Source organism: Pseudovirgaria hyperparasitica (genome assembly GCF_010093815.1).
Source record: "Pseudovirgaria hyperparasitica strain CBS 121739 unplaced genomic scaffold EJ05scaffold_10, whole genome shotgun sequence".
Taxonomy (NCBI): Eukaryota; Fungi; Ascomycota; class Dothideomycetes; order Acrospermales; family Acrospermaceae; genus Pseudovirgaria; species Pseudovirgaria hyperparasitica.
Window position 1 is genome coordinate 303,911 of NW_022985558.1, and position 23,606 is coordinate 327,516.

The 23,606-nt window shown below is 48.6% G+C and overlaps 11 protein-coding genes across 11 annotated transcripts; 3 read left to right on the plus strand and 8 right to left on the minus strand.

The window, feature by feature from the left end:
• Positions 1–54: 54 nt before the first annotated feature.
• EJ05DRAFT_493432 (uncharacterized protein) lies at positions 55–1,510 on the minus strand (the record flags this gene model as incomplete). The annotated part of the gene is made up of 3 exons (XM_033746116.1): positions 55–164; positions 280–1,344; positions 1,444–1,510. The coding sequence occupies 3 exons, from the start codon at positions 1,508–1,510 to the stop codon at positions 55–57; spliced, it is 1,242 nt and encodes a 413-aa protein (XP_033599333.1).
• Positions 1,511–5,121: 3,611 nt separating this feature from the next.
• On the minus strand, positions 5,122–6,791 carry EJ05DRAFT_493417 (MFS general substrate transporter; the record flags this gene model as incomplete). The annotated part of the gene is made up of 4 exons (XM_033746114.1): positions 5,122–6,137; positions 6,184–6,442; positions 6,497–6,649; positions 6,708–6,791. 4 exons carry the CDS (start codon positions 6,789–6,791, stop codon positions 5,122–5,124), a joined length of 1,512 nt encoding a protein of 503 aa, XP_033599334.1.
• Positions 6,792–7,866: 1,075 nt separating this feature from the next.
• On the minus strand, positions 7,867–8,527 carry EJ05DRAFT_501436 (Prefoldin, subunit 4; the record flags this gene model as incomplete). The annotated part of the gene is made up of 4 exons (XM_033747115.1): positions 7,867–8,059; positions 8,163–8,230; positions 8,316–8,450; positions 8,507–8,527. The coding sequence occupies 4 exons, from the start codon at positions 8,525–8,527 to the stop codon at positions 7,867–7,869; spliced, it is 417 nt and encodes a 138-aa protein (XP_033599335.1).
• A 478-nt stretch (positions 8,528–9,005) lies between these two features.
• On the plus strand, positions 9,006–10,121 carry EJ05DRAFT_539014 (glycoside hydrolase; the record flags this gene model as incomplete). The annotated part of the gene is made up of 4 exons (XM_033749494.1): positions 9,006–9,070; positions 9,169–9,303; positions 9,409–9,805; positions 9,861–10,121. The coding sequence occupies 4 exons, from the start codon at positions 9,006–9,008 to the stop codon at positions 10,050–10,052; spliced, it is 789 nt and encodes a 262-aa protein (XP_033599336.1). The 3' UTR covers positions 10,053–10,121.
• A 1,121-nt stretch (positions 10,122–11,242) lies between these two features.
• On the plus strand, positions 11,243–12,550 carry EJ05DRAFT_46525 (uncharacterized protein). The gene has a single exon (XM_033742773.1). It carries the CDS (start codon positions 11,523–11,525, stop codon positions 12,417–12,419), a length of 897 nt encoding a protein of 298 aa, XP_033599337.1. The 5' UTR covers positions 11,243–11,522; the 3' UTR covers positions 12,420–12,550.
• A 1,023-nt stretch (positions 12,551–13,573) lies between these two features.
• Positions 13,574–14,434, minus strand: EJ05DRAFT_46531 (uncharacterized protein). The gene is made up of 2 exons (XM_033742775.1): positions 13,634–14,434; positions 13,574–13,579 (listed from the first exon to the last, which is right to left on the minus strand). The coding sequence occupies exon 1, from the start codon at positions 14,321–14,323 to the stop codon at positions 13,754–13,756; it is 570 nt and encodes a 189-aa protein (XP_033599338.1). The 5' UTR covers positions 14,324–14,434; the 3' UTR covers positions 13,574–13,579; positions 13,634–13,753.
• A 73-nt stretch (positions 14,435–14,507) lies between these two features.
• EJ05DRAFT_532214 (DEAD-domain-containing protein) lies at positions 14,508–17,114 on the minus strand. The gene is made up of 2 exons (XM_033749064.1): positions 15,432–17,114; positions 14,508–15,377 (listed from the first exon to the last, which is right to left on the minus strand). The coding sequence occupies exons 1-2, from the start codon at positions 17,082–17,084 to the stop codon at positions 14,625–14,627; spliced, it is 2,406 nt and encodes an 801-aa protein (XP_033599339.1). The 5' UTR covers positions 17,085–17,114; the 3' UTR covers positions 14,508–14,624.
• Positions 17,115–17,295: 181 nt separating this feature from the next.
• Positions 17,296–18,332, plus strand: EJ05DRAFT_493420 (Shwachman-Bodian-diamond syndrome protein; the record flags this gene model as incomplete). Its single annotated transcript, XM_033746115.1, has 3 exons — positions 17,296–17,310; positions 17,363–17,414; positions 17,470–18,332. The coding sequence occupies 3 exons, from the start codon at positions 17,296–17,298 to the stop codon at positions 18,330–18,332; spliced, it is 930 nt and encodes a 309-aa protein (XP_033599340.1).
• Positions 18,333–19,175: 843 nt separating this feature from the next.
• Positions 19,176–19,886, minus strand: EJ05DRAFT_501442 (uncharacterized protein; the record flags this gene model as incomplete). The annotated part of the gene is made up of 1 exon (XM_033747116.1): positions 19,176–19,886. One exon carries the CDS (start codon positions 19,884–19,886, stop codon positions 19,176–19,178), a length of 711 nt encoding a protein of 236 aa, XP_033599341.1.
• Positions 19,887–20,688: 802 nt separating this feature from the next.
• On the minus strand, positions 20,689–21,210 carry EJ05DRAFT_440498 (ribosomal protein S13; the record flags this gene model as incomplete). The annotated part of the gene is made up of 2 exons (XM_033741935.1): positions 20,689–20,986; positions 21,041–21,210. Coding segments are annotated over 2 exons (468 nt in total), but the record flags the coding sequence as incomplete, so codon positions are not given.
• Positions 21,211–21,590: 380 nt separating this feature from the next.
• EJ05DRAFT_477125 (uncharacterized protein) lies at positions 21,591–23,590 on the minus strand. The gene is made up of 3 exons (XM_033744182.1): positions 23,468–23,590; positions 22,878–23,405; positions 21,591–22,827 (listed from the first exon to the last, which is right to left on the minus strand). Exons 2-3 carry the CDS (start codon positions 23,338–23,340, stop codon positions 21,665–21,667), a joined length of 1,626 nt encoding a protein of 541 aa, XP_033599343.1. The 5' UTR covers positions 23,341–23,405; positions 23,468–23,590; the 3' UTR covers positions 21,591–21,664.
• Positions 23,591–23,606: the final 16 nt, after the last annotated feature.

A 23,606-nucleotide genomic window follows, 5' to 3' on the forward strand; every position in this document is an offset into this window, starting at 1 on the left:
AACTAGCTTGAGACATCACTACATGAGCCCACTCAACCCATGCTTCTGATTGGCTCAAGTATCCAACGTATACCCTTGTAGCTTGACCCGCGATTCAAGCACTCCCTGGTCGCTGCTCGGAACCCCAGCATTAGTCAGTGCTAGTCTTCTCGTCACGACCAATACTAGTTGTATCATTAGGAGAGTTGGCCTTTACAGCAGATGCGATGTCTTTGTCCTGATACAAGTATCCAGCCGGCTGATCGCTAAATCGGCCCCTCTCATTTCCCATGTAGCGACATAGCTCTTCGCCCATGCGCAAATATTGACCTTCTTGAACAGATACTATTGGATCATTTTCGAACAGTACAATCATGTCACTGCCTCCGAGCTGAAAGTATCCCATTTCGTCGCCCTTCACGAGTTGCTCTCCCTCCTCGAGCTTGATCACGACGGACGAGCAGACTGACATGCCAACAGGTACTATGGCGACCAGGCCGTGCGGTGTTTGCAGTACGATGAGGCCTCGCGTTTGGTTGAACTGATAGCCAAAGTCATTGGCGCCAGACAGAACATGTCGAGTCTTGCGGATGTAATGTGTCGAGGAATGGTCTCCATCTATTTCAGTCCTGGGCACAGCTTCGATTTGGCTGTAATGTGCACCAAGAATCTTTCTTGCTTCGAGAACGACTCCGTCTACAGGGGCATGCATACGATGATAGTCGTGCGGTTGTAGGAAGAGATGTACCAAAGTGCCATTTGCGAAATGTGGGGCGTACATGCTTCCATCGAACAGTTCGTCGATGTTCCATTCAACAGTCTTCACAGTGACGGTTGCACGTTCCGTTACGGGGAACTTCTCCAGGTAAGTGCAGTCTACTGGACTGACGAGTACAGAGCCATCATCCGGAACTGCGATAGGGCGCTTTCCAGGCTTCACGTGCCGAGCAAAGAAGTCGTTGAACGTAGCCCATCCTCCATCCGGCTTGACGTAGTCGTCGATCTTGAATTTCGGACTCTGAGCGAATGTACGCAGTGTCTCCTCTGAGATACTCTCAGGAGTGTTCATGTACTGACCGAACTCCTTGCCAAAGTCGACAATCCAAGTGCTCAACCATGTCAGGGGCACCTTGCTGGCTTGCGGGCGGATGGGGGACTGATACACAATCACAGACGGCTGATTGAGCACAAAGTACACCACCGCAAAGCGATGATAGATTGCCGAGGCATCAACATTCTCCGTAGGTGTCCATGTCAGTATCGAGGAGAGGAAAGAGAGGTAACATGGAAGGCTGGAGAAATGTTCAATGTCGGCTTTAGGTAGATCATACGAGTTTGCCGTCTTGATTGCTGCTTCAAAGGCCGCTTTGTGTTCGAAACTCGAGTATATCCAGTCCGCGAGCCTGCGTATACATGGGTGGTATAACTCGATGTCAGATGGGGTGAGCTCCGCGGGTGCCGTACGCTCTCCTGAAACATGATAATGTCGGTGAGGTGCCGTCAGAAAGTCGATGGTAGGTACAGCAGCCATGTTTGTTTGCATTTTGAGGATCCAAGAAATCGGGTGTAAAGGATATACTTTGTCTTAACAATGGCATGCATAAATGATCGTCCTCATGGGTGTGCCCCGTATATATCATAGATTGGCATTCTACCTACATCACATGGCTAGTAGCATAACCCGAGGGTTTGACTAACATTCAATGTCATGTGTATTCTGTTTTCGTGTAATGACTTCACTATGCATAGACTCGGACACAAGTTACGCCGTTTTGTCTTTCCGGAGTAAATAATAAACCTTAGATCCTATTTTCTACTATATCGCTCTATAAACTTGTGTAATTAATGTTCTGCCCACGTCCTAGAAGCTACGATATATAGCTCTATTAGATTAATATATTTCGAACATAAGCTTCTCCAAGCTTCTGTAGCCAAAGCTTCTTGAGCTAATGCCAGCTTTCACTTCTTCTATGACAGATATCTAGTACAGAAGTTTACTCTTATCTTCCTATACCACTGAGTGATTACTCCAACGTTTGATAGTAGACCTTTTAGTAGAGGTGCTCAACTTGGTCAACTAAAAGACCATTTAGTGTATATTTATTTTCGCCGAAAACATTAACGGTAGACTTACCATATACATGTACATGGTTCTCTGCTCATGCACTCGATTCCATGATGTGACTAGGAGGGCTGGTCTATGACGAATCACAGCGTGGTTTCGGGCAAATTACGCATTATCACAAAGTCCTTGCTTCTTCTCCGCTATAAATCAAAGAAATGCCGAGATAACAACTCGCTATTTCACACACTTCTACATTAGCCCCTCAAAGGTATGAATCGAAAGAGGTGAATGCTCCAAGACTATGGCAAAGCATGCTGAGCTCGTTTATGTGTACGTTATGCACACGTGGTGATCCTCAAAGTATGGGATAATACTAATTGTGGATTTAGCGTCACTTTCAGTTCTCCACGTAGTAGTCGATGGTTGCTATATGCGGATCTGGTCTCACGTTCACTGGACGCGTCTTGGTTCAGATACAAGGCATAGAATTCTGAAGTTCGGGACGCTCCCTACATCGATTTCGATGATCTACCAGGCGATGGCTTTACATTCTGATAAACTTTCGCATCGTTAAGCTCCCGTATCGACTACATGACCGTGTCGAGGGCCTTTCGCGTCGGTGGACTCTCGCGTCCAGGAACATTATGACAAGAGCTATAGGAAAGAGGTTGATAGAAATTATGGGGCTCTGGCTGCTCTGGTCATAGGCTCTAGAAATTTTCTCGAGTTACCCTTCGAGACATCATGCTCTCTGTTTGCCATTACAGCCCGCATTCGCCAGAAGGATCGCGATGCTAGAAAATGCATTGGTGCCCAATGCATATAGTTTCGTGTGCATGCGCACTATTTTTGCGGTACGAAGATCCACTGTGTGTAAACCTGTTGACATGGAATGAAATCAAGATATCTTTGCCAAGAATGCTTGGCCTGTTACAACCTTCATTCGTCCAGATTGCCAGTACAAGTTGGCCATTATCAATCCCTTCGTTATTTTACATCATATTACAGTCGCTTAGCGCATTTCGAAGGCCATATGACACTCTAAACTTGATCGACACTGCTTGTTCTCATGATCTCCCTTCCCGGATGGACGTGGGGGCACCCGCCGAAGTCGATATTAATCCTGACATATCGATTGGGATTAAGAGACATTGATACACAATATTGATCTGAGTATGACCGTCTCGAGTAGTCTTCCTCCCCGATCTTGTTTCACCCATGTCGTCTTGCTATTGATCTACTATTCGTTCATCTATAGGATTAGTATACATTATTGAGGTTTCGTAGCGCCTGTTCGGATCCTTCTCGGACTGGTTTCCTGTGTCGGCAGATGATACATGAGACCGGAAGGCAAGCCATGATAATGGCAGTGCTCGCTTCGCCCTGATTACGAAAGTTTAAGTGATTGCCAAGTTATGGACAGAGCGCTACGGAGTAAATTAAGGAGGAAAATTCCGGATCCATGACGCTACTAAATGGGAATTGTGCGAGTAGTACTGTCATGGCAGTGAGCAAATGCCCTCGGATCAGGAGAAGATCTCGCAGTTACCGCCCCTTTTCTTCACTTCGTTCAGACTGCCAGATTACTTACCTAAGAGCTTGGGAAGATTACAATGAATTCATCACATAATATCACGATAAGACCAGCTGCGATTAGTTGATTGGCGTGTGGCCCCCCACGAGACGCAGGTAAGTATAGTATCAAAGAGCAGAAGTGAAGTATACGATGTCGATTGTCATCAATCCCGTGACGATCCACCATCGAATATTGTGCTTCCTTGTAAATAATGCGCTCATGACCTATCGAAGATTTAAAAGCTTTTAACATAGAACTGTCAGCATGTACGTGACCGGAAGTAGGTTACAATCTGCGGACGATAGTTCATGCGAAAGAATCCTTTTCGGAAAAACAAAATTAAGCTTTAGTTGCGTTACTCACTCTCAAAGTTTATCTGTGATCGTGACATGGACTACTCGTGGACTCAAGAGTACTCTTTGATAGAGGACAGCGACAGGGAAGCAACAAACTCGCATCTACATCCATAAGCCAGTTGGCCATCGTCAAGACTCATTGCGTTATACGTGTTCAATAGTAAAGGTGTGGCTCCTGCAATTCGCACGGAGTCACAAAGAAAAGCGCTGTAAAAACATTCTGATCATTGCCGCCCTTGGTAATCCATTCCGACGATCACCACTGTTCATGTATATATAACAGCACACATAATGCTCCACATGCGCGGCTGCTACGTGGCCCTCGCGAATGAATCATTTTCACATAAAGGATGCATGTATAGGACAATTACCGCTTTCATATCCTCAAATATTCGATCTTGGATTACCATCCCCACCAATGCCGCATTGTCCACGTAAACAATGAGATCTCAACAGAAAACAAACCTTCGTATTCTGTACTGTCATCCTTTTTGCGCGCATGGTTACCGACATCATCTCTCTTCAATACTGGACGTTGTCACCACAGCCTCTGCTTAACGCCACATACTATCACCGCCCCACAATTCACACAATCCATACACTGGCGAGACATGTTGTCACATGGCCACACCCAACACTCGCCTTTCAGAGCTCAATATCGCAGCAAACATATAGACAGTGTCCATCCCGTTTCTAGAGTCATCGTTTCAGGCCAAGGAGATCGGGCAGTAGCGGAAGTGAGTCGAAATATGATAGAGGAGGGATTGTCAGACAATATATATATATTTATCAAGGGAGTATCGGGTATGTTGAAGCCATGCATGCCTGTGCTAGAAGTGGTCTTGCGGGGAATTCTGTAACGAGCTGCCCTTGGCTTAATGTTGTGAATGAGACAAGAGGAGTACTGACTGCAAAGTATGGATTTTTGTATGTGAAAATGATTCGCGGCGGGTGATTAGATGCTGTAAGAGACATCGGGAGTGTGGAGGTGATGATTATCGTATGCATTCATATGACGATGCAGCTCGCCATTTCGTCATACTAATGGTGTATATACAGGCTATGCTGTTTAGTGGACACGGACATCAGCTCGTTACAGCGCTTTCATATTACCCAAACAGCCAACTCAATTCGTACTACCAGTCTTATTTCTCCACCTCGCCCGGCGCCTCCTCATCTTTACCCTCCAACGCTGTCTTCTCCCTCCTCTCCTGATCTTTCTCATCCTGTGCCTTCAAGAACTGACAGAATGGACTCCTTGCTCGCATCTTTGGCCCAAACACGATGAACGAGAACGGTACTAACGCAATCACCGCACAGATAAAACCCAATGTGCCTGTTGCCCATTGGATGCCCAAGTCATCGTACATCGGCTTCGCAGCAAATGGTAGCACGGCACCCAACAGACTCCGGCTTCCTGCGGCCGCAGCACTCGCTGAGGCAGCGTACACCCTGTATGCGTCGACAAGGTAGTTCAGCATGGCCATGAAGAGCAGGAGGTACCCAATGCCAAAAGATATGCCTGATGACGCGGGCACGGCCCAATGGATGTCAGATTTCGCGGTGAAGCCAGACCAGAACAGACTTGCGACAAGAAACGGCCCCGCTGCACACGCGAGTGGAAGACGACGGTATTCTTCATTCAGTGCCCACTTCTTGCCGGCACGCTGGTTTTTTTCAAGAAAATAATCCCACCAGAGATACATGGGGCACGCAATATAAGCTCCTATACCGATGGTGATGAACATCAAGCCTGTTTTACCGGGACTTAGGCCGTATACACCGCCGTAGATGATCGGGTATGATTCGAGGAAAATGTAGAAGAGAGCGTAGACGAGTGAGAGGTAGAGACTGGTGAAGAACACAAGAGGTTCTGTGAAGAGCATACGAACCGAGCGACTGAGGACGACGGTGAGGACGTGATAGAGGGTGTTATCTTCGAGCTCAGACGGGGCAACAATGCTTGGGTCGTTCTTTTCTTTGCGGAGCCTCGCAGCCTTCCAACGGAGGAGAACCGGGCTGTAGGTCTCTTTGTAGACGAGAAGGAATGGCCATGTTGCACCTGCGATGAGTGCGCCGAGTCCCCAGGGCCATCGCCATGAGACAGTGGCAAGGTAGCCTGAGAAAACGGGACCGAGAGTTGGACCCCAGCATGTTGCGACTATGTATTGTTAGAGGTTTGTTGATTTAGAGATGATCAGACATACCCATATAAAGTGCCAATGCTCGCCCACGTGACTTGGGATTGTGATAGACATCTGCGCAGATACCGCTGACGACGGATATAGGACACGCGCCCGCGCAGCCGATGAAGAAGCGGAAAATAATGAAAGCAGGCCAATTCGGTGCGAATGTGCAACCTATTGAGAAAACCGTGAAGATGAAGAAAGCTCCTATCATAGTGATCTTGCGTCCATACTGTTCGCTAACAGGCCCGGACACTATACTGCCTAATACGTAGCCAAACTATAGACATCGTGAGCGAGAAATTTAGGTAACAACATATTATGGCTGACTTACAATGTAGACGGACGTCGGCAGAACCAATTCTTCCTCGTTGGTTATGGCGAAGTGCTCGCTCAGTTGGTGAGATACGCCGGATCCAAGAGAGCTTGCTACAGTCGAGTTCAAAACTGTCATTATAGAGGTTGCAATCGAGTAAAGCTTCCAAAACTACCACAGTGTCAGATCCAGTCTATAGAGCATGCTAAGACGCTACAATTACGCATACCCTCGACCAGTTGTTTGGTTCTTCTGGAGAGTCGTCCGCAAATGAGATGACATGCTTCGACGGTTCTAGTGACGATGTTCGCATTAAGCCATATTGTGCTGAGCTGTTATTGCACTTCAGATCTTGCATGCGAGCTTCTTCCTCTGTATCGACGCCATCATCGTCGTCGTCATAGATCCCATGTTTAAAGTTCTTCCTATTCTCCACCGTGTCTTCAAGCTTGCGGACTATCTATACGTCAGCTCATTTTGTCGTTGAACAGGCCCGAGTGTACGCGCACATGATCTCGTACATGGAGAGGAGATTTCACTGGGGTTTCGGGTGTTTATGGTGGGAGTATCGTTATGCATGATGATAGGACTCGTGGTATCAATACAGTGAGCTCATTAGTGGTAAGGGTGTCTGTCTCTCAAATGTGCGAGTTTAACCAAAGCCGAATTAAGGATGACAAAGACTAAAGTACGGTCTACGTCGAGTTGAAGTCTGCCAGGACATGTTTCAGAAGAAAGACGTCGGACTGCTATAGGTCAGCCAGGCCCGAGGTATTTGCAAAAGCTGCACCAAGAGATGATGCTTGTAGAATGAAAACCTTATGCAGGTGCAATGCAATACGTATGCAATGAGTTGCAGCGTGCAGCGTAAGAATGATCGGTTATGGCGGCAGGTATTCGTTACAAGTGAAGGAGAAAGTCCCTCTCGACCGACGGTAAACTTCTGAGTGATTCATGAGGGGCCCGACGTCCATCATTCGATAACATTCCTAAGCCTGCGATGCCCGACCTTGACTAGCTTACTGCTACTAAGCGATATAGTGTCACACCGCCAGCGTCTGTCCAATCATGGCAGTGACCTTGTTCTATCACCATATTTCAGCTTCGTGTTGCATCAATTTTCAACCGGTTTGGTAGGCATATCGGAGAATCTGGCGGCAAGGGCCGGATCATGTGGCGTCTTCCGGGACGGCGGTTTCTTGCAAGAGCAGCAATCATCCTTGATGACAAAGCGCAGGGGTGCGTGAAACTTTCATTCTCAGGGTGCGATAAAAAAACTGCGAAGCAACTTGAGGTTGAGCAGGTCGTCGTTCCGCTGATACGTGCTGCTGAATGGAGGTAATTGGTTGGAGTGATGCATTTCTTTGCTGTCGGGTCTATAACCGAATTTACGTCTCCAGATTGATGCTCCGTCCAAACCTCGCGTACAGCGCAACCTTCAACTCCTGCATTTCCTCTCGCGTCGTCTCTAGCTTCTCCTCTAGACTCGTCACTTCTTTGTCGATTTCCTCAGTCGATGCCGACAAAAGCTCTAGCACCTCTGGCTGAGGAATCGATACAAAGCAGTCTCCAATCTTGTATCTAGACAGTCAGTGAGCAATGACTGGTCGCCACAAATTTTTTGTGAGCATATCAAATGAATCCTGATACACACGCACGACTAGGAGAGGTCGTTGAGACTTACGGGACTTTCTCGTCTTCGTCTACAAGCTCCAGTTCAGTCGACACTTCTTCAAGATCTTCCTTGTCTTTCTATAAACACAAGGAGTGCATTAGTGATTGATGCTGCGGAGCTGAGCTCACCATGACGCCCATCTGGCGCGTTCACCAAACGTACCCTCTTCGCCGCTAGCTCTTCTTCGAGCTTTGCCTCGCGTTGATGTAGTCTGCTGAACTTGTTGATCTTGTCTTGATCTTCACGACGCACTTCCATTTCTTCACCGCCAGTCGCTGCCTCATCTTCCCTGGTGAGCTTCACATCAAGGTCAGCTGCGCTTCGCGCCCTGTCTTCTCTGAAACGCTTCTCACCATGCGACGATTTAGATTCATCTTTAGCGTGGAGTGCTGATTAATGCCCGACGATATGAAGATGAGCAAAGGGCAACAAGATGATAGCTGACAACGGAAGAAGGATGTTGTTCTGCTTTTGGCAGGATTGAGCGTCGTAAAGAAATGCGCTGCACCGTAAAGTGGAAAGCTCTTGACGGCAATGCACGGACCAGTATGTATACGTGCCTGAGGCAGTAAGGCATCATATGTCCTGAGGCAACATGCTCATGACCCCTGTCAACATTATGACTTCCACGAATCGGGTAATTGTTTCTCATCACTATATTAGATATATTATGTCTAATTCATAGCGATGTGTACTATGACAATCATACGCAGGAGGAGCAAGGAGCATTGAAACCCGTTGAGTAAATTATCCAGGAATGTGAATGAGATGTTACCACATCGCAGTATAAAACATATTTCACGGCGCAAACCATGGACAAGTTCTTCAGCGAAGACAATTTCGTTTTTCACAATGAGAAGTCTACTAGCAGTACTCGCGGCGATATGTTCGCTCGTGACAGTTGCATCTGGCCACGGGTATGTACACGTCCGTTATTTCCTGTGGCTTTGTTGTCCCCATTTCTTCCTCCATGTTCTTTCTACTCTCTTCAATATCATACTAACACTGACCACAGCTGGATCCATCGCCACATTCTCAACGGAATAACCTACATTGGCTTCCTTCCCGAGAACAAACCCATCTTTACAGACCCTGCACCCTCCATTGTTCGCCGGGTTGGTAGCGATGGCCCGGTCACCGATATCCATAGGTACATACAGCTTAATGTCGCTTTCTGCATGTTCTTTACCTGGCTATCCCCCCCGAAAAGAGTCTCATCACTGTTTCACAATCACCTCGTGCCTCATCTTACCAGACAAACTGACACCATCCCACTCAGCAACGACATAACATGCAACTTCAACGCCACTCCAATCGCGAACTCTGACGGCACATCCCGCGTAGGTAAGGTCACTGCCGGCACAAACCTCACCGTCTATTGGCAAGGCTGGCCGCACTCAGGTCCCATCGTTACATACATGGCGCGGTGTACGCCCAACTGCTCCACATTCACGGGTCGTGAAGGCGCCGTGTGGTTCAAAATCGATGAGTTCGGGTACCAGATACCGTCGGGTGATACAGCGGGCAGTGAGCTGTGGGGGACGCAACAGCTTGACACGCAGAAATACTACTGGAATGTGACCATTCCAGCGTGTCTTGAGAACGGAGAGTACCTGTTCCGACATGAGATTATTGCCTTGAGTGAATGCAAGGTGTGTAAGAGTTCGGTAGGGGAGGAAACTGTTCGAGTGCTAATGAATATTACAGACGAAGGGCAAGTGTCAGTTTTATCCGAGTTGTGCACAGATCGAGGTTATAGGAGGAGCGGGGGTAAAGCCGGACGGATTGGTGAGTTTTCCGGGGGCGTATACAGATGCGAGTGTGTATTGGGATACCAATACTATGGACCCAAAGGGCTATGTTATGCCCGGGCCGAAGGTTTGGAAGTGTCCTGGCTAAGAGTGTGGAGGAAGGGAGTCGGAGGGAGGGTTGTGGGTTTGTAAAGAGGTTCAAGAGAACGATGACTAGATGTGGAGAGAATACACATGTAGATATTCGCCACAATTGCGCACTATCATCCCTTCACGAAAAACATATCTTTGGTGCACTACAATATCATCTCACATCATTATCGCGGCACCTAACCTGACACTCCCAGATCTCATATGTATATAACCCCTATTCCGTCCACCTCTCCCAATTGCTTAGCTGTGCAGGTCAACATATCACACTAATAGCGCCCTATCGTGCTGTGTCACCACAAAATCTTCGTCTTGTTTTCTTGATCGACCGCGGTGATCGTTTTTGGGATCTAGACGCGATGCACACATTGTGGTCATGCGTTCAAAATTGCGTAATCTCGAATTAGATGTAGACAATATTGTCTTTTGCAGGGCGTTGTGCTCAACGGCGATAATTACTGCCGTTGTAGCTGTGCGAAGGGCTGTATTGTATCCTGTGTATGATACTCACGATTAATAAGGAGGGACGTTACATTATTTTGATATTTCACATGCCTCATGTTACTTATCCTATCATGTCTTCATTAGAGTTACAGACTCGAATGTTCTTTTCATTCTTTTTATATTGTCTGATCTCAAGAGCATGGATTTTGTTCAACAAAGTGTATCGTTCCAACGTCTAGTATAGTGTGCTATGACTCATGAGGTGGGACTTGATACCGTGGTTACTTATTTCTAAGACTTTAAATCTAGTGACCTACTGTTGTAGATGTATTTCACGACATAAGAGACCGATATCTATATCCTACCTTCTCTGACTATGAATTTTGACTTTCTCTTATTCATTGAAATATTACGAAACATTTGCTCTCTGTATAGTGTCGAGTATATTAGGCCCTAAATATATGTCTAGTATAATAGTATCTATGTATAGAAGAGATAGATAATGCTTACTATCTCTACTAGTGCACGAAGAATTTAGTATTTCATCTCGAAGATTCTATTCATAGCAAGGGTAGTATCTCCTAGAATATTAATATCAATATGCATAGTTGATATGCTATGAGTCTAACGTGTGCTCTCGGTTAGTAATCTAATATGAACTTGGTATTTTTGACATTTGCCGAGTTAGGTTTAGTTTCTCATTAGGTGTACTGTGCCGTATTCAACAAACCTCCAACAACACCATGGGATTGACAATCGATGTAGTGCATGAAACCAGTGACCCCCTCAGACCTCTATCTGCGTTATATTATCTATGCACGTTGATCTTATGCGTTCTTTTTCAGTGCCAGCAAGCATCTACCCAAACACGAATGATCTAATAAAGACGCGTTGTCGCGTAATCAACCGCGACGCGTGAGCGGCGCACTTCTATTAAAAAGGGCGACATTGGGAGGTCGAGCCAGTAATACAATACTTACGAGAATCTTCCATCACGAATCTCATCCATTCAGCAGGCTCGAACATGCCAGATACACCTTCAGACAACCTGGATGAGCCATATCCCGCCAATTCTGTAACCGAACAGCTGCAAATCCCCGACAACACCCTGGACGGTCGCTTCTCCAAAACCAACTTTCCTTTCCAGAAGAGCCAAAATCCGCATCAACCCTTGAATTCACTTGGCCACCTCGATATGCTGCCCGTCGAACTGCTCTCGGAAGTGCTATTAGATTTGGATGTGTGTACTCTTATGGCATTCCGATGTGTAAATCGACAGGCCATAGCAATAGTTGATTCATTGCCAAATTTCCGCAGAGTCGTCGAAAACTGCATTGACGTTATCCGCGCCATCGTGGCAACAGGAGCGAATGACTACACCTTCAACACGCTATATAATCGTCTTTCAATGAGTGACTGTGTAAAGTGTGGCAGATTTGGCGGGTATCTATACCTGATTACCTGCCAGCGGTTATGCTACTTCTGCTTCACTAGGGACGAGGCATTCTATCCCATTACGGAGTCCACAGCGCGTCGTATCGGCATCAGAAAGGGTGATCTCAAAAAGTTGCCTCATCTTCTCAGCCTTCCTGGTCAATACACAGGCTTTGAAAAGCTCTCGAAAAAAAGGATAAAACTCTTCGATCGAGAAGCAGTGCAGCAAAGAGCGCAAGATGACAGGTGGATCGTCGTGACAGGTCGACAGATAGACCGTACAACGCTGGAGCCAGCGCGTTACATGGTTATTATCTCAGTTCCCCACTTTCGCACTGGCAATGGCATTGATAGGGGTGTGCATTGCCTTGGATGTCGAGATATCCTTGAGAAACGAATCAAATACAGCCAAACCGCAATACTTGATCATTTCAGGCAATGCGGACCGGTGCGAGAGATCCGGGGACGCATGCAACATGTGCCATGACTTCTCCCGTCGGCGGGAAGCATTCACAACTAAATTCCTGGTGGTCAAGTTCTTTGGTATATGTGAAAACCATCGAACTAGCCAATACGACTCCGTCATCTTGACTAGGCGTCAATCATCCCCTGAGAATTCTTCAGAAGGGAAAGGAGAAGCTCAATCATGTATCCTTTAGTGACGGCGGATCCGGACTATTACAGCGTACGTCTTTGCCCCTACCATCGTGCGATACTGAAGTGCTGCGAGCGTATGTTGAGGCACAAAGTCAAGCCCAAATATGCAGTCTCTGAGACCATAAAATCGCAAAGAATAAGATGTTAGGGTATATTCTGAATAGAAAAGGACTAAATTGGGGGGATTTTGTTTGGATCTGTCTCAAAATGCAAAATGATCGTCTGTGGCAAGCTGAAGCAGCTAGGAAATTATCTCGTCCTACTTGAACTACCCCTGAGGGGCCTTTATATACCGCTCGTGAACATGTTTTCGAATTTTGAGTTCTACGAAGGAATAGCTGGAAGATAGTACGACACGCTTGGTGCATTACTGATGGTTACGTCTATCAGCATACCGCTTCAACCTAGGCATATAGCATGTGATGAGCAACGGTCCTCCCTAAGTAGCCTATTTAATGCTTTGTTTTGAGTTTCTTCCTCTTCATCAACGATGCAAAACGATCAATACTCTAAAAGAAATTAACAGCGAGATAGGTAGTTCGCTCGATTATCATTCTATATTGTCGAAAATCCATGGTTGACAAAAATAAAAAGTCCGCCGTGGCCCTGGAGGGTGGTAAAAGTATTCATATGTGTTATATTGTCTCATTCAATCACATGGTCTGATTACTAGTCAATACAAGTAAGGGTTGAAAAATCTCTTCTATCTCGGGTCTTTACATTGTAGACCACATCTCACATCTTGAGGATATCCATCTGTAGATTTTCTCTTGTCTAAACCTGGTAGTGTGGTTGCTGAGTCGAATCGTAAGCCAACAGTAAATAAGCTAGACCGGAAGGAGAGATGCTCACGATGCATGCCCAAAAGCGAACGTGACTTGAGCCTTTATAACCATGCTTCGAGAATCTCAAGCTTTGAATTGTAAACAAAGGTCTTGTGTTGGAACTCAGGATTCCTGACCGGTTTTGCAAATGCCGCGCGGTGCGAACCTAGATAGATAGTGAGCTTATCGATATCAAAACTCTAATAACAGCAATACTTACGAGAGCTTACGATCGAGACAACAGCCAGATCATACTCACTGATCGTCCAACTAGCATAAATTTCACTCCTTTACCGTACCAATGCCAGTTCAACAGATCCACCCTGCCCCGACAAAAATTTCACTCTGCCATGTCTGGTCCACGACTCGAACACTCCCAACACCTCAAATCCCTCTGCCCACAGAACCCCCAAGTCTCCACACCCTCCCCAGGATCAAGAATCCCCAACTCTCCACACTCATGACAAAACACATGCTTTTCCAACCCCAACCACACCCATCTTCCCCTCATATTCCGAGACACCTTCTCCGAAACAACCATACAATCCACACACTTCTTGCTCGTCCAACACTTATCCAGCACAGCCCCATCAATCTTTCCCTCTCCCGTACGTGGAAACTCCTTGCCCAATTTCACGGAGCAGGGAAAGCGATCCAGACCGCGAATGCGCTCGCAGGACGTGCATGCTAGGATATTGTGCTCTAGGGCAAACTGTGTGGGCTGTAGGAAGGGTCCGGTGTATATGAGAGGGAGGATATTCAAGCGGGTACTGAGGATTGGATCCGGGATTACGGAGCGCATGTGTCTGCATGTTTTACGTAGGAGGCAGCGGGATGTAAGGGGGAGGGCGTCTGCAATTAGGAGGTGGAGTTCGCAAGGCAGTCGAAGGTATGATGGAGAGAGGGCCATAGTGATTAGGCACTTAGATCGTATCGAGGCTGGTTGCTGGCATTTGCTTAGTGTTGTAGCATTGATGTCGGGATGTTGTTGCGATTCATAACTGACGGGTGGAGATGTGGGGTAGCGTGGGGGGAACGGATGAATGAATGCGGGGCATGGGAACTCCACAGTATATATGGGCACGTTTGAGCCTGGGCGAACCTTTTGCTACACTACCAGTATATCAGTCCAGCTTAGTCAGTGTCGATAGCCATTGGAAGTGTCCTCGAGTGAGGAAAAGATGATTTCTTTGGAATAATGGACCTCCTGACTACCTTCGACCACCCTTCGGCTTCCCACTCGGTCTTCCACTTGGCTTGCCAGCCGCTTTTGACCCTGGCTTCCCTTTACCCCCTTTTGGTCCCTTGACCGTCGCTGACTTGCCAACATTCTCGACATCCTTCTTTGTCTTCTTCCATTCTTTGCCTTCACGTCTCAAGTCCTTATCCTCCAACTTCTTCCTTTCTTTCCCGCTCAGCTTTTTCTTCTTTTCACCTGGCTTCTTGCCACCTTGAGCGGCTGCGTCCTTGGCCGCCGCAGTCTTCTTTTCACTCTCAGACTGGAACCACTCTCGCTTCGGTCTTGCCTTGATCTCGGCAGCGTACTTGACCATGTTTTCTGACTTTGTGAGGTCACGCTCAGCAATAGTAATCATCTTCTCCTCCTTCTCCTCCTTAAGTACCGCTTCAATATCTTCTTCAAGTTCTTCTAACCTTTTAGACCAGCGCTCAACATCTTCATTAGGGATGCTTCGCGATTGAATAATAGCGCCTTGGGTGCGAGCGGCCTTGACAGCGGCGCGGACGACCTTGCGATCTGGCTCCGCAGCAAGTGTACATGCGCGACCAGACCTACCTGCACGGGCGGTACGACCGACACGATGTAGGTAGATCTCGTGGGAATGCGGAGTTGTGTAATTGATAACCACAGAGATATTCTTGATATCGAGACCACGGGAAGCGAGATCGGTACACAATAGATACGCAGAGGTTCCAGATCGGAATGACTCTATGGCTTGGATACGCTTGAAACAATATTAGCCATGTCTATATTTTTGGGAGAGCAACAAGTCACATACCTGTTCTTGACTCATATTGCCATGAAGCTCGCTGGCCTTCATGCCACATAGACCAAATATAACGCGAAGACGATGAGCTTCCTTCTTCTGAGGCAGGAAAATAATGACACGGTCCCGATAGACCTTCTCGCACAAGTACATTAGGTATGCGAGACGCTTGTCTTCTTTACCAGGTCGTAATCGGATGAACTCTTGAACCAATCCCTTTACTGTGGACTTTTTCGCATCGACCATCAATCGGACAGGTCTGTTGAGGCCGACACGAATCAAGTTATCGATGGACTCGGTCATAGTGGCAGAAAACAGCATGGTTTGTCTTGATTTGGGTATTAATGAGATGATCTCGTTCAACTCATCGGCGAAACCCTCTTCCAACATGCGATCTGCTTCATCGAGAACAAGAATTTCCAGAGTTTCGACCGTAAAGCTCGGCGAATTACGGACGTGATCGATGAATCGACCAGGCGTAGCGATGATGACGTCTGGTCGCGTCTTGAGAACATTTTCTTGGTCCTTTAAGCTGAAACCTCCCACAGCCTGAGCGAATGTAATGTCTGTGAACGCCGCTAGCTTCTTAGATACATTGAAGCACTGCACAGCCAACTCACGAGTTGGCATGACTACAGCAACGCGCGTGGTTGGGACTTTCTTCGGTCGATAGAGGAGACGTTCGAGGATGGGTATCATGAAAGCCGCAGTCTTTCCTGAACCAGTGACAGCACTACCAACAACATCTTTACCAAGCAAGGCCACTGGTATCGTCTTGGCCTGGATTGGTGTCGGCTCTGCGAAGCCAATGGAGGCCAGCCCTCTCAGTATCGGACGCGATAAAGACATAGCTTGGAATGAAGCTGATATTTTGGCAGTGGAAGCTTTGTGGTCGTCTGATTCAGGCGCGAAGAAATCTTTACGCCGTTGTGCTTCCACGGCATCTTCAACCTCAGAGTCAGACTCATCTTGAGGAGCGAGATCATCAGGGTGAGCCACTGGCTCAGCGATAGACTCATCGTCTGATTCCTCTCCTTCACCGTCTTCCTGACCGCCCTTGTCTCCCTCATCCTCGGAGTCTTCTTCTGCACCGCTCTCATCCTCACCAGTAGCTCCCATACCGAAACCGTCCTCAGCAAGAAGCTCGTCATCATCATCATCTTCAAGTCCTTCAAACTCCACTTCATCTTCTTCTGCATCTGCGTCCGTGGTAGATGCTTTAGCTTCACCGGTCTCTTCCTTTGCGAGCTTTCTCCGCGCAATAATGTCGTCAACAGACAAGCCCGTAGTGGTCTGCTTTTGGGACTTGTCATCACGCTTTTCCCACCCATCAAAATCTTCTAGCAGGTCTCCGCCAACGTCTCCGACAACAAACTCAAACTCCGAGTCCATGTCTGCATCCTCGTCTGCACCATTAGCAGGCGTAGGTCGCGTATAGACCTCAACATCGTCCTGGCTTGGCACATCCGTTTCTTTCCGGGCTTTCTTGCCTTTTTTGTCTTTCTTGCTCTTCTTGCTTTCTGCGCCATTCAATTGTACGTCTTCGGTGGCTCGCTTGCGCTTTTTGCTGGGTAGAGAAGGTGGAACGTCGTCGAGGTCAGGTACTGACTCATTGTCAGATATGGTATGAACGAAGTCGTCCTCGTCAATCATCTTGGGCGCCATAGGAGAATTGAGAGGCAGCGTAAATTGCTTGAATCAGCCAAGATGTAGCCAAACTTTTTCCCAGATAGACAAGCGCACGGACCGTATGCTAAAATACAAAATCTTGGCATGGATTGATGCCTGAACTGCCACAAAAAGTTCGGAAATGCAAGCAACCCCACCTGTGCCGACCCTGCGATTGAATACCAAAACATCTTCGCAGTCAGACAAGATGCCTATCAACCAGGTATGTCTACTTGTTTGTATTGATTTATTCCAGTAAACCTAATTTTCCACAGCCCTCGAATCAGATTAAGCTCACGAACGTGGCTTTGGTGCGCATGAAGAAGGGCAAGTCTATTAAACCTGTGCCACTTTGCGCCGGACTGACAAAGGCAATCCATAGGCAAGAAGCGCTATGAGATAGCATGCTACAAGAACAAAGTCCTGGAATGGCGCAGCGGGTCTGAGAAGGACATTGACAACGTTCTCCAAATTCCCAACGTCTTCCTCTCCGTCAGCAAAGGCCAAGTCGCCCCGAACGAAGATCTGAACAAGTCATTCCCCAAGAAAACGCGCGAAGAAATCACGCTCGAGATATTGAACAAAGGCGAGCTGCAGGTTGGGGAAAAGGAGCGCTCTGCACAGCTGGAGCGAGTACACAATGAGGTGATTGACATTGTTGCTGGCAAGTTGGTGGATCCGAGAACGAAGAGGGTGTACACGACCGGCATGATCGAGAAGGCGCTCGACCAGTTAAGCTCGCAGCGAACCCACGCGCCAGAATCGAAAGGTGCACCGAGTGCGAGCGGGACAGCCACGCCGACGACAGACGGGGACAAGGAGAAGGTCAAGACCAAGGATTTACCCAGCTGGACCGGCGTTGTGACAACGCGATCTGCGAAGTCGCAAGCCCTCGACGCCATGAAGGCTCTGATCGCACATCAACCCATCCCCGTTGGACGAGCCAGGATGCGGCTGCGCATAACCTGCCCCACGAGTATCCTTAAGCAGAGCGCCAAGATGACAACGAAGTCGACAGAGGAAGGTGCAGATGGCGAGGAGATCAAGAAGAGTACTGTAAAGGATTGCATATTAAGTTTTGTTGAACAGGCAGAATCCCAAGAGACAGTGGGAGAGGAGTGGGAATTGGTCGGATTCGTCGAGCCTGGCGCGTATAAGTCGTTAACAGAGTTTGTTGGCACGCAGACCAAGGGCCGTGCAAGAGCAGAGGTACTTGACATGGCTGTCATGCATGAGGGTGATTGAGTGTGGAGAGAAGCAGAGACTTGTGGTGGATTCGAAGGTGACGGTTCAATCCACTGAGACAAGCATCGCGAGCTGGCCAGGCTCCATGCAATAGTCACAGCAGAGATGCACTCTCATGCGCGATCTAATGACTGCGCAGACAATACACGCGCATACCCGCGTCTGCTTCACAGGCTTCACAGGACCACCGGCACGGGAAAGCAGCGCATGATACTCGTCCGTCCGAACTTGAGCGCATAACAACTTTCTCCAGGGAATGCATACACGGAACAAAGCACACTATTCAATATCTTCATAAGCCTCCATGCAGTCCTTCAACAAGAAATCCTCCCCGCGACCCCCCACGAACTCTCCATCCTAGCCGCAGCCCTGCATTTCCCTGCCACGTGTATGTACTTGCATAGCACAGATCCATACCGTCGTCACATCATCTCTCTACCATGTAGTTACTTGGAGGATACATTCATACACGCCCAGTCCACCAATGAACATCTGACATGTATATGTGTATACGCCCAAAAAAAAGCACTCGAAAGTTCTCCTCATCCTCCAACGTCCCGCCCTCCCTTCCTCCCGCAGCTCCACCACTATCCCACAAAGCACTACAACGAGAATCTCAATCAATCAACCAGTCAATCATTCAATCATACCATCCATCATAACCCCTCATAAGATCATAATCATAAAGTCATTCCACCACCACCAAGGACGGATGTACCCGCATCCCATCCCGTCCCAATCCCCTATCCCTCCTTCCCCCCCCTCTCCCCACCCCATCCCGTCCCATCCCTTCTCCAGTCCCCCATTACTCGATTCCCCCAAATCCCCCCTCCCCCTCAAAAATCAATCCCACCAAACCCCCCTCCTCACCCGCCCACACCCCTGCAAAACCCCAAGCACAACCGCACTACTCGTCCGCACGCCCCACCTGCGCCCCAGCGGCTCCGCGATCGCAGTCCAATCATACTGGCACCCGTCATGCAGGTGGAGGATCAAGCTGACAAGATGTGCGTCGATAGGGTGCAGGTTTGCGTCTGTATTTGCGTTTGTGTTGTAGTGCGGGTTGGAACAGGGGGAGGGGGATGGGTGTGTGGTTGTTATGATGGAGATGCGGGGGTCGAGGGTGCGTGTGGTTGTGGTTGTGTTAGATGATTGGGTATGTGCTGGTGGTGGTGGCGGGAGATGATGATTGTTATTGAGTTCCGCGGTGGTGTGACGAGGGGGAGTGTGAGGGGGAGAGTCCAAGGTCGTTGGGGCGGTCGTGAGGATATTCGGTGTATGTACAGCAGTTATATTTTCGCCATGCTCGTCAATCTCATCCAGCGCGAGCGGCGGCGTGAGGGCTGCGATGTCACATTCGCAGAGTTGATTCCTGGCGATGTGCGTGCGGGACGCGGAGAAAGAACCAGAACCAGAGGCAAACCATGAACCAGAAGAAGACGAAGGTCGGAAAAAGGTAGGTTTGAGACAAGACACAACGGAATCGACCCTGACAAGGGGAGGTGACGGGGCAGCAGGAGGAGGATAGGAGGACGACTGGGCCGTTTGATCCATTATGTGAGCATTAGGGGCTATCAAAGACGGGGGGGTTTCTGGGGATATAGGGGAGGGGGACGGGGGTGAACTTCAGAAAGATTTGGAAAAGTGGTTTGAGCTTGGAAGAGAAGAAGAGGCCGGTTCGTGGGCCGGCATGTTTATATTTCACAACTTCATGCTGGAGACAAAGGTTGCGAGGACGGAGAAGCAGAGAGAAAGAGAAGGGAAAAGAAGGTTCGAGTGTGGAGTACTGCCAACAGGTTGGTATGGAGACGTGTGTTTGACGCTTAGAGGATGTCAGTTGTCAACGGATGGTACCAACTGCGTCGTCGTGAACAGAAAATGCTTGCATAGATGGCTTTGCGGGGTGGGCGTGTTGTTTCGGCATGGTTAGTTTCGAAATTCATGTATCGAGATGCAGGTTAAACAGGGGTCGACGTGTATGAGCGTCTGTAGCACGAATAGAGTGTCAGCAGAATAGTACCCCAAGCCCACAACACAGATTGATGCAGGGCAACGGATTACTGCACGGCAAGCGGATCCACGTTGCAACAGTCTTCAACAACAGCGCATGGCGGAACGAGTTGGTGGTGGTTCAAGCCGAGAATTGATTGCTACAATGAGTTAACCCTCTCACTCCGAGCGAACCTCGACGACAACACCAGATCGTGCAATACGCTTTGTCTAGCAGCCATGCGAGTGCCATAAATGCAGTAGTGAAGAGACCAATAACCGATTTTTTCGTCCATTCACATCCAGCAGCGAGCGCAAAGAATCCCCCACCAAGCGCCACCATGTTCGATCCGCAACCCGCACACGTTTAACCCTTCTTCTTCGACACACCAACGGTACGTCCTCTCCGACCGGTGGTCTTGCTGTGTTGACCCCTGACACGGAGACCCCAGTAGTGACGGAGACCACGGTGAGCGCGGATCTTCTTCAGGCGCTCCAAATCCTCACGCAGCTTGCTGTCTACGCCGTTGGCGAGCGTCTGGTAGTTCTTGCCATCAACGATGTCGCGTTGTCTGTTGAGAAACCAGGTAGGGATCTTGTACTGGGTTGGGTTCTGAACAATGGTAACAATGCGCTCGAGTTCTTCGGAGGTCAGGTCACCGGCACTAGACATCTATTAGACTGGGTTTCGTCCAGGTTTGCGTATGATGCTATCGTACCGCTTGTTCAAGTCGACATCGGCCTTTTTGCAGACCAAGTTGGAGTAACGACGGCCAACACCCTTGATCTTCGTCAAGGCGTACATGACCTTTTGCTTGCCATCGACGTTGGTGTTGAGCAGACGGATAATGTATTGGAAGTTCGACTTCTCTCCGGAGACAAGTGCTAGAGTTCCATTAGCATTCGAGTCGTCTTCTCGCACTATGGTAGAGCATAGGGATGCGTACACATGATGGGCCACTCGTTGTCGTTGTTGTCGGATGGGTGTTCAAAGTCGTGATGTGCACTATGCTAAGAAGCGAGAATGAGGAATTTGGCCTGGTGGGCGCTAGTGTGTGTGTAGATCACGTGAATTTAGCGACACCTGTATGGTCCGTGCACGAACACGATGTCAACGTCGCGCGTGGCACTCCGATCAGCGACATTGGATAGAGAATATTCTTCTTGTCATCTTGAATGATACAATTCTTTGATTTGCAATCTATACACTGTATGATTTCCAAGACGAATACAGGCCAATGATCAATTCCTAACACATTCTGTGTAACTCCTCCATCAAAACCTTTCCTGCCGATATAACAGAACACCTTCTACCAAGGCGCTTGCTCGTCGTGGGTGAATCTTCATTTCTCAACCCACTCACCACTCAGCCAGCGGTTGAAGAAGTCAAGACTAGCCTCAGGCTGGTCGTGAGGAATCATGTGACCGCCCGCATGCAGTCTCATGAAGCTAAAGTTGCCAGAAGCCTTGACATCACCAATCTTCTTGTCAGAGCCTGTCAAGATAAGGTCTTTGGTCTTGGCGTCATTGTAAGCCTTCTTGCCGGGCCACTCCAAAGCCTCGGCCCAGGCTCTGTTGCCGAGCCAGTTGCAGATGTAGTCAGCATCGCCAGCGTAGATCAAGACGGGGATCTCCTTGATAAGGTCGGGCACAAGGCGGTAGAATGGCATCATCCAGTCACCCTTGAATAGGAAGTTGCGGTTAATGTCGAAGTTGCAGCTGTCGAAGCTGCTGACCTCGGCACCAAGCGCATCCTGAACGTTCTTCTGGTTGAGATATTCTTGGATGTAGCCCATCTCGGAGTAGCAAAGGTTGCTTGAATCCTCGCACTTGCCACGAACATCATAGACATTCTGGCCGGTGCGCTGGTAAGGACCAATCATAGCGTTGTTGCAGTAGATGGCTGCAGGGACACACGACCATACTGACTCGGAATTATAGCATCCCTCGATGAGACTGGTGCAACGAGGAAGCGCGTTGTCCATAGCTTGGCACTCGCTCTCTCCCAAAACGGCTGGCCAGCCACCCTCACCGCAGGCCATGGGTCGGTAGTAGTCGTACTGCGTGAGAGGGTCGGTGAGACCGTTGCCAATCAGAACAGACTTGAGGTTGATGTTCCTCTTCTTGTGTGAGAGGATCTCGTGAGCAAATACCGGGATATAGTGACCAGCATATGATTCACCAGAGATGTGGAAGTCTTGCTTCGCGTACTGCGGAAACTGCTCAAAGAAGAGGGTAAGGAGAGCGTAAACATCCTTTCCAGCAGCAACGGTATCGCTGACCGAGCCACCACTGTAGGAGAAACCAACATTGACAGGTTGATCAAGGAAGATGACGGAGGCGTTGCTGTTCCACGAGTAATCGTTGTACTTGACTTTGATGTCTTTGGTGATCGAAGACGGACCAAGCTCCATGAAGAGACCAGTCATAGACGAGCAGCCTGGGCCACCGTTGAGCCATAAAACAACAGGGTCGTTCTTGGGATCATTGCGGGACTCAAAGAACCCTACATGAGGTATTAGCTATGGCAAACTACGAGGACTTCGGGCAACCTACAGTAGAACAAGTGCTTGTCGTTCTCATTGTCATCGAGGTACCCGCTGTACTGCTTGACCTTATCGACACCAAGCGCAGCAGGGTCGACCTTCTTAGTACGAAGATTGTACGCAGCAAGACTGCCTCCAATCCTCCGCTCTTGTTCGCCATCAGCGTTGGCTTCCCAGACGCTCTGGATATCCTCGCCCCTCATGATATGATCCCACTCCTTGTCAGCCTTCTTCGTGGCCGGCTTCGGCGAGGAGAAGAAAGCGGCCTGCTCGAAGTCCTTGGGGAACATCAGTGCCATCTCATCCCAAAGCGCGCGCGCTTCGCCGGTGAGCGACTTCAGCGACTCCTCCAAGTTGTGGAGCGGCTTCGTCCAGGCATCAGTGTCGAACTTGGGCATCTTGAACACCTGCTGCGGCGGCGTGAGCGCCGCAGAGGCAGCCCCGACCAGGAGTGCCGACGTAGCGACCTTCATGGTGATGGAATGCTGCGTCGAGATGAGGCTTCAGGGGAGAGTGTAGTGGAGTGATCAGATGGAAACTGGATAAACTACGTCAGCACCTCGATAGCAGCGATAAGCTCACAGCTTGCGTGCAACTTACGAGAACAGAGATATGTGTAGTGATTGTAGGAGATGGGGTGCGGATGATGATAGAGAATACTCGAGAGAGGAATCACACTGGATACTCAGCAGAGTGTTCACAGAGTGTTGAGGGAGGAAGAGTGGAAGGGAGGAAGCTC

Coding starts and splice junctions, on each gene's coding strand:
- EJ05DRAFT_46525 (XM_033742773.1), top strand. CDS start 11,523: ATGCCAGATACACCTTCAGACAACCTGGATGAGCCATATCCCGCCAAT.
- EJ05DRAFT_46531 (XM_033742775.1), bottom strand. CDS start 14,323: ATGGCCCTCTCTCCATCATACCTTCGACTGCCTTGCGAACTCCACCTC.
- EJ05DRAFT_532214 (XM_033749064.1), bottom strand. CDS start 17,084: ATGGCGCCCAAGATGATTGACGAGGACGACTTCGTTCATACCATATCT. Junction 15,378..15,431: donor GCAATATGAGTCAAGAACAG/GTATGTGACTTG, acceptor TATTGTTTCAAG/CGTATCCAAGCCATAGAGTC.
- EJ05DRAFT_477125 (XM_033744182.1), bottom strand. CDS start 23,340: ATGAAGGTCGCTACGTCGGCACTCCTGGTCGGGGCTGCCTCTGCGGCG. Junction 22,828..22,877: donor CGACAAGCACTTGTTCTACT/GTAGGTTGCCCG, acceptor TACCTCATGTAG/GGTTCTTTGAGTCCCGCAAT.